General features: G+C 29.5%; 1 protein-coding gene across 4 annotated transcripts in view; it reads right to left on the bottom strand.

Annotated features, from left to right (window-relative positions):
- Window positions 1–20,501, bottom strand: part of LOC129989117 (SH2 domain-containing protein 3C-like) — a 186,473-nt gene that overhangs the window by 12,412 nt on the left and 153,560 nt on the right. For all 4 annotated transcript variants that reach the window (XM_056097444.1, XM_056097450.1, XM_056097456.1 and 1 more), the window contains 2 exons: window positions 5,512–5,578; window positions 914–1,159 (listed from right to left, as the gene is read on the bottom strand). In XM_056097444.1, the coding sequence (XP_055953419.1) occupies window positions 914–1,159; window positions 5,512–5,578 (313 nt within the window). The remainder of the gene's footprint in view (window positions 1–913; window positions 1,160–5,511; window positions 5,579–20,501) is intronic.

The following is a 20,501-nucleotide window of genomic DNA, read 5'->3' as shown; positions in this document are numbered from 1 at the left end:
ATCTGAGCGAAAGAGGGAACAACGAGTTAACCCCACGTCATGTAATCTTTTTTTGTTTGATGGCACCTGAATCATAATGTTAATAGTTCAAAGACACTTATAATCGATGAGATGAGACCAAATATTAAGACAGAATATTTCCAAATACTACTTAACACGCTTAGAGACATTTTTCAAGATTTATTTTATCAACAGTGCCTGAACAATAATGGCTAACAATTCAATTATTTCAGATGTTAAATGATTTTAAGTGTCCATTAATTAACTCAAATAATTAATTCCATTAATTAACTCAAATAATTAAATTCCATTAATTAACTCAAATAATTAAATTGTTATAAATATTGACAACACCCAGTCTATAAATTTTGATAACACCCAGTGAAAAAGGAGGTGTATTTTCAATTAAATCGCATTCTTTACTATTTCTGCAGCAATTATGCAGAAATGTTCATCTTATAGGAGATTTCAAAGGTATATTAGCAAAACATGATCATTGAGCACAGTGGAGTATTCTATGAGAGACCAAAACCAAAAGACTCTGAAAAATATGTTCTCCGGTTTTATATACAAGAAAAACAGGTTCCCCTAGTATGTAAAATGACACTATTGAAATTGTCCGATTCGGTAATTCTACGAAGTACTGCAAGATCGCCTTCAACCACCTGACTGAAAAATCGATGTTAGGCAGTTGAAATTAAAATAATTAAATTTTTATAGGCGTGGGGGGGGAAACTAGATTCCTTGGAAAGTTTGGCGTTTTTATCTCTGAATTTAAATAGCAAAGCATTTTAAAAATGTGGCTAAAGCGAATTTTATCACATTAATAATACCTGTAATGATTTCTCAATTAAACAATAAACTAAAGACATCTCACAATGAAATTCGATGTTTCGTATTTTATGGGTCTAACCTTATTTATCACAAAATGAAGGGAGGTGCCCCTCCATCGACAGGTGAGAACGTAATCCCCGGGTCGTGATATGCAATCCCGTATCAGGAAATCCCCTTCGTCTGACATGAGCTCCTCGGCCCTGGGCCTCGGTATCGTCCCATGGTACCAGGCATGACTTCGCAAGTCATTGTTGTCCAAGCTCAGTTCCCATTCCAGAGCCTTCTTCAGTTCCTCGGGTGAGGCTTCGGTGCCAGTCAATGGTTCCTGGGAAAAAAGGAACAATCCATATTATATAAAGATAGATAGATAGATAGATAAGAAAATATAAAGTGTAAGATTGTAGTACATAGGATGCACACCATTATATCAGGATGTCCAATTCAAATGAAATTTCAATATATAATAGATTATTGCTTCTGATGTTGTTGCCATATTAATGAAGTTATGCAATCGCTTATTTATCGGTTTTGTAATTTTTATTGTAAACAGAACAAATATATGTATAAATGAACCAACGAGAGTGGCCTGCAAAACATTTTCGAACACGGTTTAATAAATGAAAATTTCTAAGAAAATAAATTTTCTTAGAAAAGCCTTGCATGGGGCATTGGTGTTATAATACTTACGAAATATCAATTACTGGCAAGAATTTAGCATTTTTACTGAGTGATCCTTGGTGTCCAACCCCTGATAATTGCATACGAAAATCGAAATGTGTTTTAGACGCGTTTTCTCTGACAGATTACACCAAAAATTTTACGCAGTACTATACTTGTAAATTAATACCAGATTCGATACATTTAAATCTTTGCGTTTGAGTTTTCGACCCATTAATGTGCAGATGGCACAGAGTTCAGATGCAGACAAATTTTCAAGTTACAATTAGTATATGGTCCCCACTCGATACAATAAAATCGAAAACATGCGGATAAATGACGTCTGTAATAGTCCTGAATGAAAATGACATTCAAATCACAATGCGTCCGCTTCAAGATTCTAGGAAACTGTCACTCTTAAATAAGACTAATATTACACGCGTCAGGCAGCAAAGGTTAATGAACAGAACGAAATAAAACATAAAAAGGAGAGTTATTAATAAAAAGGATCAACTTCAAAGGCACATTCACAAACGCCAATTAAAGAATTATTTCTTAGATGTTCTAAGAATAGAACATACATGCGACTCCCTTCTGCAGCCGATTTTATTCTTTATAGTTTATTAATAAAGTTTAAGGTTAACGTTATGAGAAATGCAATACTCTCTCTATATGTAAGCAGCTTTCCGTTTATAAATTTATTTTTGTCGTTTCAACAAAAAGAAAACACCAGTTATGTAATAACTCGTCGGCTTTGTAGTAGGCTGTGTTAAAAATAATAAAAATATGAACACATTTCTATTAGTGCATTAAAAATAATAGAATCTTTTTTTCAAAAATATCTATGCTATAACGATGCACTGTTAGAATAATTCTAGGCAAACTGGAATCTTAATTACATTTGCAATATATTTTGTTTAATAAAGATTTAAGAATCTTTTTCTAATGTGTCTTTAATCTTTTTCTTGTGTTTTAGAATCTGTATAATATTGTTTTCATCAACTCGCGCTTTTGAGATTTTGTTTTAACGTCCATATCTTTGATTATTATACTTATTAAACTAATGAAAGTATATTCTGAACAGCAGTTATTTATTACTTTCTACCTTTAAAATCTTCGATATATTTCATAATTGTAAATATCATAGAAATACAAAGTAAATTTTTCCAATACTTCCCACCAGATAGTGCCAATTAGTGTACCAAAAGTTTATAAAATTAATCCATTAACTGATATTAAAATATGAAAATATTATTAAATTGTCTTGTTATCGGGAATAAAAAAAACAGACAAAATTTCAAAATTCTTGTATACCAATGAACGAACGAGAAAAAAAATTATTACAATATATTGCATCCTTTACTAACATGAGAACAGTCAAATAAAATCATATAAAAATATTTCTCATTGATTAGTATGCATCCAAAGATATCAGATTCAAATCATATTCGTTTTCCACAGAGAATAGTTATTTTAAGATGAATTATTGATGCACTAAAAGAAAAGTAAACTTACTTACACTATGTAAACCCAGGAAAGTTCATTTAACCCTTTAACCTACGAACTTGTTTATGCTCCTAATCAGAAATACCATGTTGGAAATTTATTGTTATTTCAAATTATCTCGAAAAATAAAAGTCTCCTCAGATGGTTAAGGATGTCTATAAGAGCGATGTATCTTTTTAAAATGAATTGCTACTTTAATTTATTCACACACTTAAAAATCAAAAATTACAACAGACATGGCAATGTTTGCGAAAAAGAATAATAACGAAATAATCACGTCAATCTGGTGACATTCGTAATGAATGATCTGAAAGTTTCCAGTAGACAAGAACAACCGTACTGCATATTAATTGTGCCCTCTGCATATGTGCTTTTTTGCCTTAGAGTTACTTTTTATTTTGAATTTTAGTTACTAAAAAGTTACTTAATAATTTGAATTTATTCCGATATTCCATAGAATAACACTGTATTTCAAAGCTCACACTACCACAAAAAGATGATATTAACTTCCAACATCGTACCATTTTGATAATTAAATGAAATATGTAAGCACTTGAAACAAAGTGAAACATCTATTTATATGCAAAGGCATACTAGAATGATTCGATATTACAACAATATAATAAAATACCCTCAAACTCAATTTTTAATAACACAGGCTGCAAAAATACATTATGGCACTAAACGTTGATCAATTTCCAAAGGGTTCATTTGATCTGCATCTTTTTAAGTTATAGAGCACTAAGGGAAAAAAAAAATCCAAATTTTATAAAATGAAAAATAAATTTTGTAAAAACCACTGCAAAGGATGATACAAATTTGCCGTATATTGCACCAAACAAAGATAATTATAAAAACAGAGCAAAAAAAGCTCTCAACAGCAAGGCACAAAAGCGTAATGCAATTATCCATTGATACAAAATATCTCAGTAAGGCCGAAAAAAAAATAGTAAAAGAGAATAGTCCCCCCCCAAAAAAAAAAATTCAGTTCGAAAAACTTGACGCATTTTATATAACCTCAAAATTATCTCAGGGGAAAATATATTACATAGATTATTGGGTTATTCAGAAGTCTCCACCAGCTTTCGAGGATAAACAGATTTTTTTTTAAACTAATAATGAAGTTTGTTGCCTAAAAAACGGATTAACTTCTGAGAGTTTTTTTTTTTTTTTTTGCTTTTAAAGAATTCTGGAGCGAAATACAGAGTAGTCCGAAATGAAGGCAATACGGAGGATAATTGAGACAGCCAAGCCCTAACAAACTTCTGTCGGTTGGCCATAAAACACTTATCGTGAAAGGCCATTTCTTTGCAATAGGCTGATTCTGGGCGTTTCTGCTTATATTGTCCATCTGTATATTTAATCGGATTAATTTTATAGTAAAGAGGCGGTAACGCATAATAGACATTAACATTTTAATTTTTCCAGCTATAAAGTATAACTTTGAGAGAACTGATATTAGCATTAAGGATGCCGTTTACGTCAAATAATTCCAAGACCGTTTTTCGATCAACATTATAGCAGATGATCCACCCGCTTCGAGAATGAATAATTTTCTTTGAGTAATAAGTCGCAAATAAGAAATGCTATTTGAATTTCTCTCTGAATCTTGTGCAGTGTAAGAATATCAAAAGATACAGAAACCAAGTCGCATCAAATGTTCATAAATGGTCGACATTAATAAATGTCATTTCATGAATGGTAATACGTTGATTATATGTGATCAACAATTTCATTTGATCAGTCATTGCAGGTTTTAGATGTGAAATTCGTCTGGTCTGAATTTCATGAAACTTTTATGGGTTGTTTTCATGGCATTTACAATATTGTTTCCTTACATACAAAAAGCCCTTTTCGCAGTTTGGAAAACATTATTTGCGGGAAGTTAAAAGAAAAGCATTAAATGCCGAAAATGCACTTATTTCTTCACTATGTTTACACTGACACAAAATAGATACGATTTCGCAAGTTCTGATGAAGAATAAACAATTATTAGTGAAAGCACCACTTTTCAGAAAATTTCTCATACCAAAGGTTGATAAAAAACAATTCAGCATTCCTACAATGAATCGACGCCAACTGTTTGAAAATGGCGGAAATTTTCAGTGCAATCCATTAGATAAATTTAATTAGAGCAATTATTATTCTCGCTAAAATAAATCTAAACCGCTTTTTAAGAATTCATAGTATAATAGTTAATATTTTGTTTTTGATGTTTTATCAGATGCTTTTTCAAACACAAGCATTCACTATACATGCAAATAATAATAAAAAATATATTTGGTAAGTAGAATTTTTTATTAATTTATAAAAATTAATAAAAATATTATTAATTTATATAATCATTTATTAATTAATCACAGCATGGTACTGAGTCGATTTATAATTATATTTATTCATTCCTTTTAAAAAACTGGAACTTGATTCCTCCAACTATTGGCTATATGAAAGTAAAAAATAAAAATAATAACAATCACCATAGAATTCGAAATCATTTAAGCAAAATGGCCTTACCATACTGAACCTTCCACTGGACCTTCTGCTCACCGGAACACTAAGCCTTTGGCTCCGAAAACACGGACTAGAAAGAAAAATAAGATATATATAATACATCTGCTTAGGTGAAAATTATGCACAAAATGAAACAGAGCAATACAAATAGAATAAATAGCATATACAATAATTCCATATACAATAAAAGGCATACAATTCACACTCAATAGATTGCATTAACTTTTTATGTATATAAATTTATACGCACACAAGAGGAGAAACTTATTGGGTAGAGAAAAGAATTGGATTCTGGAACATTATTATTCTAGAATTACAGTGGCATATTCAGCAACATAACAAAAGAAAATCACATCATATAATTTCATTTTCTACTAAATATGAGAAAGTTGCTGACAAATTAACAACTTATTTTCATACTGTATTTCCACTGAAAGTTCTAAAATCAAATCTTCACAACTTGATATTCAGTTCGATTTCCAGCACAAAATACATATAGATTGTTGATGCATCGTCAATAGATTTAAATTTTGCATGAAAAAGCTAAATTGAATATTCAATAATTCAATCACAACACATTTATTCATGTTTTTACCATGGATATTGGGTTCAGATGAAAATGCTTTTACATTTTAGAAACATAATCAAATAATCCACCGTTAAAGATTTATTAGTAATATGACTTTCAGAAAAATGAGATGACACTTTTTTTTTTTTTTTTTTTTTTCAATTCCTACTATTAGTTCACACTTTCCTTATATATTATATATATTTATTTATATATCTTGTTCAATTTTCAATCGTTCATAAAATACTTTTTATTCATCCACTCAAGTTCAAATACATTTTTTAAACTTGTAGTGGATGACATTTGATGTTAATACAGTTTTTTCAAATATAAATTCATTAATTAAATTTAATTAATTTTAGTTTTATATGAGAAAAAAATAGACCAATAGATAGCAGCACGATAGTGTCATATTGACTAATAAATTATTTTTGTTGTTAACATTATTTTAAAACTAATAATAATAATAAAAATGCATCAATGAAGGACATAACAGTGGATATGATCTTTTTCTGGACTTGATGATATTTTTGAACTGAATAAGCTATAAGATATTTAGCAGTAGTAAATTTAAGAATAAATACCGTCAGTGACAAAGCGTGTATATCGCAAGAAAAAAAATTATATAAAATATTAAAAGATAATCATTTAATAAAACGTAACTAAAATAAAAATTTTCTTTGTTGACATAAATAGGAACTGACTTAATTTTATATATATTATATATTACTTGTTTTCAGAAATTCCCTATGCCTTGTAGCAATTTTGATACGCAGTTCCCTTGTAAATAGTGGAATAGTTTTTGTACAGACTGCATCAAAATAAAACATTCTAGGCAAAGTAAAATGTAACTTAACAGATTTTAATAATATAATCCACGGAATAAATGGGCCAGTCAATCACTACATTCTCAAAGCATTGTATCAAACAGGACAAGACTACCGTCATTTTCTTTTCTACTTGTACAATGGCTTTCGACGGATGCTTTGATTTTAAGACAATAGATACCAATATTACAAGAAATGGCAAATTTGCATTAAATTCTTTGAATTTTAATACTTATGAAAATTATATAATATACCGCGATATCCTTGAGAAAAAAAATCAGGATTCCCCATTACGCCGTGGCGCACAGTTCGGGAACTATTGACTTATCCTTTTCCTTTCAAGATTGTCTGTTTCAATTTTGCTCGGCAACGATCATTACAAAATTTAAGTACCCTTTTTATACATGTTATTAAAGATGAAACCAAATTTATATAATTAAAAATCTCTAAGGAAATTAATTGTTTAAAATAATTTGTAGAACTATTTTGTTCTCATATTTCAAAAACTACCTCCCCCCTCCCCCAGTTAATCAATATAAAAATACTTGTAAATCAATTGATGCTATTTATTAACTCTTTGCACTCGAATGTCATCTCTCCCTCACCATTCAAGACGGTGCATCATTTTGACATTTTATTTATTTTTTAATTATAATTGGTCTAAATGTCTACAGACTGGTAAAAGGACGTATATTATTTTTTCGGGGACATTCAACTTAAAGCAATATTATACTATATATATATATTGGAGCAACAAACAAGCCATTGTATTAAGTGAATAATTATGCATCGAATTATCTTTCCGAGAGCAAAGGGTTAAAATTATGTTTTAAAAAAAAACTATTTTACTGCATGTCATTTGTGTCTTCCAGTCGAATTTCAAATTCAGTAATCAAAAATACTTATCCATTTCCATGGTTTAACTCATTTGGAATCAACAGCACAAGAATTTTTTGATTAATACATGGAACTAACAGGAAAAGATGGTTGTTCGAGACACAAAGAAAAAATAACTTATGACTTTTAAAGGCAAAAATATCGATTTTTGAAATTGGAAATACGTTTTTTTATAGCTCTTTTGTAAATAATTTTTTTAAATTTAGAAATTATAGAATAATTTAGAATAAATTTTTAAAAGAAAAACCGAATAGTTTTGAGTCAAAATTTCTTATAGAGGAGTACAAGGATTCAAAATATTCAATCTGACAGGTATTTTTTTTTTTTCTGTGCGAATATTTATTTCAGAATTACAATAAAATATAATTTTCAACTGATTTACGAATGCACCCTATAATATACTATACATATATTTATATATATTGAAATGATTAAGAATGATACTTGACCAAGATCGAACAATGACAAAAAAGATGTGCAAACGAGAAACGTATTCCAGATGTTTCATCGTATTTATTTTTCTTCACTGTTTCATTCTTTACAAGGCGGGCATAGATTTTTAGTTGCATCTCTACGAATGACCTATTTTGCTAGCTTCTGAAATTATAATTATGTTTTTCTAACACCAAATTCGTTTCCAAAACAAGGGAGTCGTCCATGACCCTTGCTAAAATTCTAACGTATGTAGGGATGTAAAAAAGTTAAATAAACATAGTAAAAATTAGCCTAGTCGATTCTTAGTTTTATTGATACGTAATCATCGCCCAAATGCTTAGTGGAGGAGTAGACCCACTTGTTGAGAGTGCCGATAGAAGAATAGTCAATAAAAATATAAATATCGTAACTTGTCGAGACGGCGTCAGCATTATTGTTATTTTTTGGCGCTTTATTTCCTGGAATGATTTGGCATCTCTCCAAATAAAGTCACAACATGCGTAGTTCATTCTCGATTAACTATAACGCAGCTTGGCATAATATGACGGGTGTAGATTTGTAAACCGCCTTATAGGCACTTAAAATGAATAGGAATAAATAAGGAAGAGCGGTTGAATTTTTAAAATGCGCAACGGTTTCAGTCGACACCATTTAAAAAAGAAAAAAAAGTTTTCACATAGTTGGATGATTGGAAAAGAGAACAACTGGGTCTTTCATTTTCATTTAATATTCTTTGAAGGACGGAACATAACTTTGAACTAATAAATTAAATACTTTATGAATTGCTATATTTTATTTTAACGCCGAGTAAAAAAATTGCATTTTAAAAATGAAAGGAAACTGCTTTGATCTAAAGTATTTCGCAGCATTATACTTATAAAAGTTTTTTTTTTAAAATTCTCAAAAGGATAAGGGGTTGAATTTTGGTAATATTTTTAAATGTGTTTATTAAGGTTTTGACTAGGTTAAAAACATGAAATTCGGTGAAAATTCACATTTTTATCTATTATTATTATTAATTTGCAGTTTCAAAATATAGGTACGTTTCTGTTTCCAATAATATCTTTATTTTATCTTTATGTCAATTATAAGCCAAGTTATAATAAACTATTGACATGTAAGAAGTGCTTATTTATAAGCATTTAAAAACTTTAAAAGCGTTTTCTGAAGAACGAGATTTTTTTTTCATAATTCTACTGTACGAGTAATCGTCATATCTCAAAAAGTAATTAAGACATCTTAATGAAATTTATAATTAGTGTTCGTTATGTTATGCAGAATGTAATGAACTTGGGATTTTACGTCGAATGCTCCAGAAGTGGATTTATGATTGTTTAATATGAATATTGTCATAAAAAATTCTGAAATTTTATACATAATTTCATATATTACAATTTTATTTTTGAACATAATTCTTAAATAATAGTTAGTTGCACTATAAGATATTCTACAAAGAAAAAGGAAAAACTGCAACATTTTTTTTCTCTAGAACAATCCTAGTTTTTGTAAATAAATGCTAAAATTTACAATATGCTTTTTCACCAAAAGCTACATATATATTTAAATAATTTCATTTTTTATCATCGTTTCATTCTTATATTAATAAATAAACGTCATATAAACATTAAAATAGTTTTATTATATTTTTTATATTATTTATTTCATTTTATTTTATTTTATTTATTTTTGAAAAATCCCCACCGAACCTAGTCAGATACTTTAATACTGTAACAAAATTCAATCAAATGCCTGTCAGTTTACAAATGTATTATATTGGCAACAAATATTCAAATATATAGTGAAAATTGCACTTAGTGCTTTTCACCAAATTAATCTACATGTAAACCAATATAATATTAAAGTTTATTGACTAATTTATATTTAAAACAGCAATGAAAAATGTCCTAGCAGAAGGCGAATTAATAAAACCATAACCGCAAACTTTGCAACTAATAAAATTCTGTTATTCTTTGTTGTTGTTTCTAATGTCATGGACAAGCCCAGTAAATTTAGAAGTCAGTGATTTAAAGCCAGGGGTGCGTCTCTTGCTTTTACAGTAGCGCTATCTAGGGCCAAGAGTACGACTTAGCTACATACACGTCACATATCTTTTTGCGGGGGGAACTTCATTCATGCATTTCATTCACTCATCCACAGATCGTAATTTAGACCTGAATCAGAGAACGAAAACCCCTTCGTATATATCTGCTAGTATTGAAAAAAATAATTACATTTAAAAAAATTTCATGAAAGTGAAAAAAAATCACACTTATGTCGTTATGTTAAATGCAAATGAGATATTCCTTAATACATAAAATTCGTGTAAAGGATAACAGACATTTAATTTATTAAATATTTTAATTAATTAATCTTTAATTTTTTTTATCTTGTGTTTATTGACTACAAGTATTATTAAATACAGCATTATAGAATCAAATTAAGTCCACGGACTTTTTTTTTTTTTTTTGACAAAGTAAGTTTGAAGTTCCTCAATGGAGTTCACTGCGCCTTCAAAGGAAAGTGAAATAATTTCTTCACATTCTTCTTCGCCATCGTTTAAATTATTATCTGATAATTGGTTTTCTATTCATTCATCAACTGTTGATAATTCCAAAATCTCTCTTAATAAAAACAGATAACGAATGACTGAAACAGTAATTTAGTAAATTTTAGGAAGGGTGAAAAATGATTGGTTATAAAAAACTACGAGAATCAGGTTTTAGATATAAAAAAGAGAAATAATGTTAATTTAGATAGCCACGTTAAATTAATCAATGAATGTAATTCCTTCAGTTTTAACGGTGTCGTTTGAAAAGAAAACTGAAGAAAGAGGCTGAAAAAAAAAAGATTAAGAACCAAAACTCAGTATCCTTTTTTTTTTTTTCTTTTTTTTTTTCCCCCTTTCAATGTATTTGAAGTATAGAAAAAGTAATTTAAGTAATTAAAAGTAATTTAAAAAGTAATCATCAAAAAATTTTAACTCGAAACTTTGCAAAGTCTCTACGTTCTCCTACGACTTCCGTTCATAATTTTCTAAACATAAAGAGCGACATAGAAAAAATTTGGTACACAGATTTAGTATCTAAAATGTCGATTCTAATCGAATTTTCAACCGAATGTATCAAAGGGTTGGCCGATCTTTCTCTGTATTTCCGCATGCACATAAGCGCAATAACTCATAAATCAATGGAATTCGATACGTGATCTTGTGACTAGAACCGCAGTTTCATATTGAATTTTAATTTCAATCGATCAGAAAAAAGCATTCAAAATATATACACCAGATACCAGATATGCTAGATAGACTCAATAAAAATGATAGATTTACGCCAAAGATGTATATTTCATAACTATTGTGCACCAGCAACATGTAAGGCATTTGCGGCCATGCCCAAGATCCACAATTTTATGTGGGGAACGGGGTATAAGACCTTTAATTTTAATTAATTTTCAAACTAAGACCATAAATGGCACGTAAATGAATTATTTTTTACACGTTAAAGAGGCCAAAGAAAATCTTAACTCAATTGTCTTTATAGACTCTATAATGCTATACCCAAATCAGCGGGTGTCGTCTTCCAGAAACTCTCTCGTATACTCTCTAATAAATACATGCATATTATTTACCGCATATTGTTGCTAAACAATAGTTAAGAAACACCCTAAAAATGCGATATTTGCTGATTTTTTTTTTATGATTTATCACTGGGATGCAGCTAATACACAAGTGCCTGAAAACCGAATGTATATTTTCGGTGCCTTTTTTTTTAGATCGATTGGACCTAAATTTGAAGTAGATCTGCAATTTCATTTCTTCAAGTTATTGATGCTTGTAGAATACAGTAGAAGCAAAGACCAACAGATGGTTCAGCCTTTGCCATGTTTGATTCAAACTTTGATAAGAATCTACATTTTTGTTGCTAAATTTGTTCTCTCCAAATCTTTATGTTTTGTAGTCAACGAACATATGTAGTGTACTCGAACAGCCAGCCAGATAGACCTTCGTTGACTAGATTTCATTCATTTGAAAAAAAATCTACATCAATATTACATATATTTGATATATTTCACCTTTTTACCATAAATTTGAAAATAATGCATCTTTATATATATATATTCAATCAGACTAGATATTGGAATATAAAGAGCTTTCAACCAACTGGCATTTTTCAATTTTTCTAACCATTCAATTTCAGATTTTTACGTACATTGCGGCGTAAATATATTACCAACATCAGCATCCATTTACTTCTGAATGGCAACCCTTCACGAATCGCCCAAACATTCCGCAAACCCGTTCCCGCCACTTTTTTCCAAATCTCGTTCAGATAGCCATGATTACCAGTAATGCTACCTCCGCGATTCCATTGTACTCGTGCGGGATTATGTTGCTCTTTATAGGCTGCCACGGTCATTTGTACGCCCTTTTTTTCGTTCACTTTTTCCTTCGTTCTCTTAAATGACTGCCGATGACTTACTTCGATGTAGCTGTCGCATTGCTTGAGAGAGCTCTTTCCTGTCCGCACAATCCTCAGCTGAATGAGAGCATGAAGGATTGCTCGAAAGCTCTTCCGGACTTTGCGAAACATGCTGGCCAACAATCAGACGAGGATAATGCAATCTGTACTCTGTTGTAAAGACAGGAAACAGAATGACCACACGATAACTTTTGTATACAAAAGGGAATAACGCCGACAATGGTTTATTGTTCATATTTTTATACATTTTAATCTCAGTCATTTCATAATAATAGCTTATAAATCTTTTCGATGAACTATTCGTGAATGAGTCATATAAGATAAAGCCAACGTTTTATAAAGTATGTATTTCATCACTGAAATATCCGATTGGCCGAAGCTGAAATCATTGACATTCTGATTTTTTTTTAATAATATAACCGAGATGTTAGTTAAGAAAATTATTATCTGTTATTATTATTACTGATTGAATAGTTAATGCTTCAATTTTTCCCATTTTCGAGGAAGCAACGCATATTTACAGACAGATGGTAACGAGTATTAAATTACAAAAATTTTAATAAATTTTAAAGGAAAATAATAAGAAAATGAAGGTTTCTTTTTCTTCATACATAATGATTATTATTAAATAAAAATATAAAAATGAATCAAAAGCTTTTCTTCTTCTAAATGCCCCACCACACAAATTTATCTAGATTATCAATAATTACTCTAAGTTCTAATAAGTTTACTACAGAAGTACGCCAACGTATATAATTTCACCATATCATTTATTTTCTTAGCAAAAACTTTTTTTGTCCACTTCATTGGGGACAAAAAATAATTAAAAACTTAATTCAGACATTATCAATTACACAAAAAAATATTAATTTTTGAGGATTATTAATATTACTTTTGAATAACATACCTGAATGGTCTAAGCTAAAAACCACTCTCGAAAATAATTGGAAAAAGAAATGCCATCTAACAGCAAGTTTATAGCCACAAGGGTACAAAAAAAAATGGGTTAGGGGGCAAAGAGTAAGAGAACTAACTCACTTGCCTGTAAGCAATTGAGAGCTCTATACTTTCCAGAAGCAATAATTTTCGAAGTGGGTAGTTCTGCTTACCTGTCACCTTCCCACCCCCTAAAGCAGGCAATGGTACATTCGATCACGACTTAACCTGGGCGAAAATAGAGGAGGGGAGAATGAAGAAAGGTAAGGTGACCTTGCTGGTCAGAGAATGAATTCTTCGATCCTTTCTCTAGAAATGAAAATAGGAAATGCGAGAGAGAAAGAGAGACCACCCCGGCCGAATAAGGTTTTACTGCCATGCAAACCAAGAGGGTTCCAATCGGCGCTTTTGCAGAATGCGATTAAATAACGAATGGTTTTCGAACACGAAAAGCCGCAGTTGCCACTTTCTGGTTTGGAAGCAATTTTCTCTCCTTTCTATAAATGAAAGGGGGGAAGGGAAGGGGAGAATGTTCCAAAAATTGCTCTGCGCGCAGAAATGATATAACATTTAATTAGGTAGCTTAATCAGCTTTCTCCTTTCATCAAATGTAGATTCGGGATTCCTTAGCATAATACAAAGATGATTAAAAAAAATCTAATTTAAAGAGAAAAAATGGCTACATGGCCACCGATAAAATCGAAGGACACGTTAGTAGCGTTTCTTTTGTACGGAAGCGAAGAAGCAATAATAATAAGCTATATTAATGTACACGATAATAAAACGCCACCCGAAGCGAATGAAAAAATTAATTTTTCATTGAGGAAGTTGTTTCGAAGGTATTAACCTTGAAGGCTTCAAGCTGAGATCATATGCACACTGTTAATTTAAATATTAGTTCATCGAAAAGATGAAGACTATATTTAACTTAATAATATCCGTACGAATCATAATTCACTAGTATGATTGCTTTTTTCACAGAATTGGCAATCATTTATGCAGTAAATACATTTCAGTTCAGTTGACTAGGAAAAAAAATTTTTTTCCACCACTGTCAGTATCGTAAATATAAACTATCAGTGTATTGAAATCTTAAATCCGTCAGCAATATATCAGTGTTCCGGTTGTAAATTTTTATTCATCAAATAAATTATACTTTGGAAATCGAGAACCTGATGACTGATTTATTCTTCAAAATGCTATAATTAGATTTGCCCAAGTAAACACTCAACATATGACAAATTTTCATTATAACTTTGTTTTAAATATTTGAAAGAACTAAGACATTTCAAAAATGAAATTTTGCTTCATATATAATTTCGCGGAGAATAAAAAAAAATTCTCTGTCTTAAAAAAAAAAAATCACATTTTGAAGGGGAAAAAAATCTAATACTGGACAAGTAAAAAATATCACAGGATTGAGAATCTGCATACATTACTCCACTTTACAAAACAAACATAACAAATTTGGTAATTCATGATTAGAAAAAAAATGACAGAATTGGGAAATTATATAAATGACTCCACTTTACAAAATAAACATAACAAATTTGGTAATTCCTGATTAGAAAAAAAATGACAGAATTGGGAAATTATATAAATGACTCCACTTTACAAAACAAACATAACAAATTTGGTAATTCATGATTAGAAAAAAAAATAACAGAATTGGGAAATTATATAAATGACTCCACTTTACAAAATAAGCATAACAAATTTGGTAATTCCTGATTAGAAAAAAAATGACAGAATTGGGAAATTATATAAATGACTCCACTTTACAAAACAAACAAATTTGGAGGTTTATGATTAGAAAGAAAAAAAAAATTACAAAATTGGGAAACTTTTGTAAAGTGGAGTAATTTATAGTTTCCTAATCCCGTAAATTTTTTCCGTAAAATCCCAATTCTGTTAAAAAATTACAGAATTGGGAATCTGCATAAATTACTCCACTTTACAAAACAAACATTTAATAGTTCATGATTAGAAAAAAAAAATCCTAGAATTGGGAAATTATATAAATGACTCCACTTTACAAAACAAACATAATAAATTTGGTAGTTCATGAATAGAATCATGATGATTTCCGAAAACATGGGGGGGGGATCACACAGGAAAAGAAATGTCAAATTCATCCCAGCCTCCAATCCATTTGAACAATCCCACCTCTGTGAAACACAATTCTCCATACCCATGACTCTCCGCAGAACTCTACACCACCAGATTGGCATCTCTAGATTTCCATAAACAGCTAACTCTTTAAAATTCTATTTTGGAAAGACTTTCAAGCAAATCGACAAGAGCCTCTAATTTCAGTCATATTTTTTCCACATACAAAAAAAGGAAGAAAAAAAAAGATCCCATCTGCTATAGTACTGAAGACGGGGAAGGAAGAATCATCCCAAAACTGCAGAACTGCTCTTGAGAACGGTACGGTGAGCTGAAAAGGCCACGCCTTTTTGCCCAAGACATGACTGTTTTGATGAATGAGCGGTAGCACTTTTGATGAGCGGTTGACAGCTGGAATACGTCGGCTTGAAAGAGCCATGTCAGAAAGTTAAAAGGGAAATACATCTCGAGGAAAGTAGATGTATATAGGATTCAGGAAACATAAATTTTCTGTCTCCCAGCTTTACCCAATTCAGTAAACGCGTAGTAAAATTTCAGTATCAAGATTTTCTGATTTTATTTCTTTCATTGGTGGATGTCACAGTACAAGTAACAATACAGTAAGATTCAACTAAATTATTTCATTATCTCGAAAAATCCCAAATGAATATTGAGCAAATAAGATGTATAATGCATTAGTTATATGATCCCAGCTTTACCCAATTCAGTAAACGCGTAGTAAAATTTCAGTATCAAAATTTTCTGATTTTATTTCTTTCATTGGTGGATGTCACAGTACAAGTAACAATACAGTAAGATTCAGCTAAATTATTTCATTGTCTCGAAAAATCCCAAATGAATATTGAACAAATAGGATGTATAATGCATTAGTTATTCAACTAATATTCGACCCAAGTATTATATATGTGTACTATCATTAAAAAATTCTTAATGTAAAGGTTGGTAAGCATTTCATTTCAACATAACTTGCTTGCTTTCCTCATCTTTTTGTCGATATATCATATTCTGGTGATGGCTCAAACCAGTTAATTTCTTTCACAATAATTGATCACATAAAATTCAAAGAGTAAGAATTGTAAGCCCTCCAACTGCTTATCGGTTAAAAGTCGGTAATTTTTGTGCTGTATTCCGGGCTTAATTGCTAAGTCTTTATTATTGCAGATTTGAAATATATCATACTATTATCGGAAAGCATATAATAAACACTTTCGCTTCGCTTTAAAAATATTTTCATTTGATTGCAAATGTTGCATCTAAATGATAACTTTAAATAACTCTGCAGTTAGAGGGGTAATATTCATAGGATTAATTATATACTCATTTCCTTACACCCCTTATGTTGTCATACATAATACAGGATGATCCAAAAGTCTTTCTCTTGATACAACAAATTATTAAAAAAAAAAAAAGATTATTATAAATTGGGATTTGGTTGTTCCTATAAAATATAAAGATAGCTATAAAAAATTAATAAAATCTTTGTCAATAATCGTCAATAAATTTCAATGTGAGCACATTTGATAACTCGAAAAATACCATGGCAGTATTCCAATTTTCAGCAAGTATTTTCACCATTTCGGCTGTCACACTAGCCACAGCATCTGTGATCTTAACTTTGAAGGTATCAACCTTAAACTTGGCCTTTTAGGGACGATTAGAGGAATTTAAAAATAAAAAGACTGAAAAAGAGTTAAAGAAAAAAAAAATGGAAACCAATGCCATAGAATAATAATAATATCTGCCAGAATTTGACTGAATTGGTAACATTTTTATAATTTTTCAATTCGTTTATAATGAAACAGAATGTTACAAGAAAATAATCTGAAGAACTTCAAACTAATTAGCCATTAATCTTATCCAATATTAAATTAGCAAATAATGTTATCTAATGGTAAATTAACAAGTCACCTTATCTGGATTCAAATATTCAACAATACCTATCACGTGAATATACTTAAAAATTTATTCCATTTAAGGTTTCCGCTAATAATGCGTAGATAACTTCAGAATTTGTAATTTGAGAATCTAGAATTTCTAATCTGGACTTCCGTAATTCCAGACAGTGTCACATGCATTCTTATTATGCATTCACTAGATTTTCATTCGAAGTTACCTTAAGTTAAGGTTACAGTTTAATGTACATTATTAAACTGCTAACACTTTTCATGTTAATTCTAATCTTATTAAAACAATAAATTTTAAAAAAAACTTAAAAAAGCTATGAATCTGTTGTCAAAAATTAAGAGTTTTGATCAATACTTTAATTTACTGCTTGGAAAAAAAAATATCCATGCGAGGTTTCACAGAATGCTCCTATTTTCTTATATAAATGAATTTTACTTTTTCTTTTATTAATGTCATGTTTAATTAAGAAATTCGAATTTATCAAATATATTTCATAAAATTTCCGATTACATAGAATAAATATTTATTCATTATGATAATTTTATAAATAACATTTTATATGGATTTTTTTTTTTTTTTTTTTTTTTTTTTTTGAGATTTCATATTTTAAACGATGTTTATTTCCAACATCATGTAAACAACGATGTTTACATCATAAGAAGAAACTATTTATAATATATTTTAACAAATATGAAAAAAATGGCGATATATTTGCATCACAATTTTTCACACAGCATTAGATATCTCTTTGCAAATATGTGAATATTTAATTTTTCTATGCTGATATTTAATTATATAAATATGCTGATATTTAATTACTTCTCTATTCATTTATTTTTCGTCATTTTAACATATGATGGATACAATAAGAGATATAATTGTCTACTTGACAAAATATGACAAAAAATTCGTCTAAAAGCGGAAGATGGATTTTATTATAGTAATATGGTATATCAACTTTTCAACAGATAAAAAAAACAATGTAAATTTAGTAAGTAAGGGGGCATGATATTAGTCAAATTAGTTTCGATAGAACTAATGGAATGGGTCAAATATTTAAAAATCCATTCGAAATATTTTCTAGTAAGATTTCTCTTCTATTAATCACTTTAAAAAATACGTAGTTCATCCAAATTTAGAATCTTAATAAAATATAAACTAAAAAAAGAAAATCTGGAACATGCCTCTTTCTCTCACTTCGTTAGAGCTAAAATTTCCTTTTCACGATTTTAAATTCGTGAAACAAAATGCAGGTTAGGTAAATTAACAATAAGCAAAGGATTGGCACAGTTACAGGAAAATAGAGGTCGCCAGTAATAGGAAAAAGAAATCACTGTTTAAACAGATGTAGATCGTAAACAGATATAAAGCTTTGTACATCGAGCATCAGGTGTTTCAAACGGAAAAAGCTTTTAAAGTAATCTTTATCGGACCAACTCACTTCGCTTGACTAATGTTAACTATAAGAAAACTATTGCCACTTAAAATAGTTCTGTTTATTGTTATAATAATGTTACGTTCAGTTTAGTTTAGTTATATTAACGTTCCGTTTTAAAGCAACACTAAGGCTATTTTGTGTCGGACCTCGTAATTTTGAACTGCCTTCAAACGACGAGGATGACACTTGAGCTGGCATCACCCTCTCCAAACTTCCACACCACACCAGCGACAGGACGCTTGACAGCAACGAATTTATCGTGCACTAGATCTCCGTACACGACGGTTCTTCGATGGAAGCGGGTCTCGAACCTGAAACTCTCCGATTACAAAGCCGAATCTTTACAATTTAACATGTTTCGTTTAATAAGATATTATTTATAAATTCGAATATTATTTGGAAATTGTGTAATGAAAAAATAATTTAAAATGCATTACAAGTCAAATCATCGATATGAAGCTACTAGATTTGACACTTAATTCCTTTTTTATGCGGTATATGATAAAAGAAAAAAGAAAAAGTATTAAAAAAACTACAAAAAGATTTTTCAAAATTGAAATAAAAAATGAATCAAAATGTTAACATTTTCCCTCTATAATATCGGAATTATATAACTGTATAAATCGATTTTTAACACCACGTCGAAATTCAAAAACAATTAGCATATAAATTTTATTTTAGTACAATTTTTTCAGATTTTAATAATTTTTTTTTAATTTTATAAACATATTTTACATAATTTTAATATTTTTTCTAGATTTGTATATAAACACATTTCGATTATATTAAATCACAATTTTTGTCTGCATGTTATCGTTAATATATAATTAAGAGTACATTTGAAAAATGAAATAAATTCAGACATATCAAGTCAAAAACGATATTTTAGACTAGACGATATCTAAAATATCAAACGATACTGACTAGACGACATCTAAAATATCAAACGATATTGACTAGACGACATCTAAAATATCAAACGATATTGACTAGACGACATCTAAAATATCAAACGATATTTTAGACTAGAATCTTCTTTGAATTTATTATTAATCGCTAAATAGGCAAGTGAAAATTTAATATATCAACTGTAACTCTCATCATTTCCAGACTCATTCTAATTCTAAATAAAGTTTTAAAATAGACCTGAGTCTTAAATCCCCACAAAGATTCCTGTCAAAAAAATAAGAATTGCTCTATCCTTTAAGATTATACAGTTTGCCAAAATTAAAATATAATCGGGAAATATCAATATTTTTCGCTCACTTACAAAACTTCTAAGGAATTAATCAGTAACCATACAGCAAAAAAATAATTCATTATAGAAGAAAAATTTATTTCATTTAACATTTACCCCTTTTTTTTCTGTTCTTTTCATC

This window comes from Argiope bruennichi, chromosome 2 (assembly GCF_947563725.1).
Source record: "Argiope bruennichi chromosome 2, qqArgBrue1.1, whole genome shotgun sequence".
NCBI lineage: Eukaryota > Metazoa > Arthropoda > Arachnida > Araneae > Araneidae > Argiope > Argiope bruennichi.
Note: the sequence above shows the minus strand (reverse complement) of the source record. Positions and strands in the feature narration are given on the sequence as shown.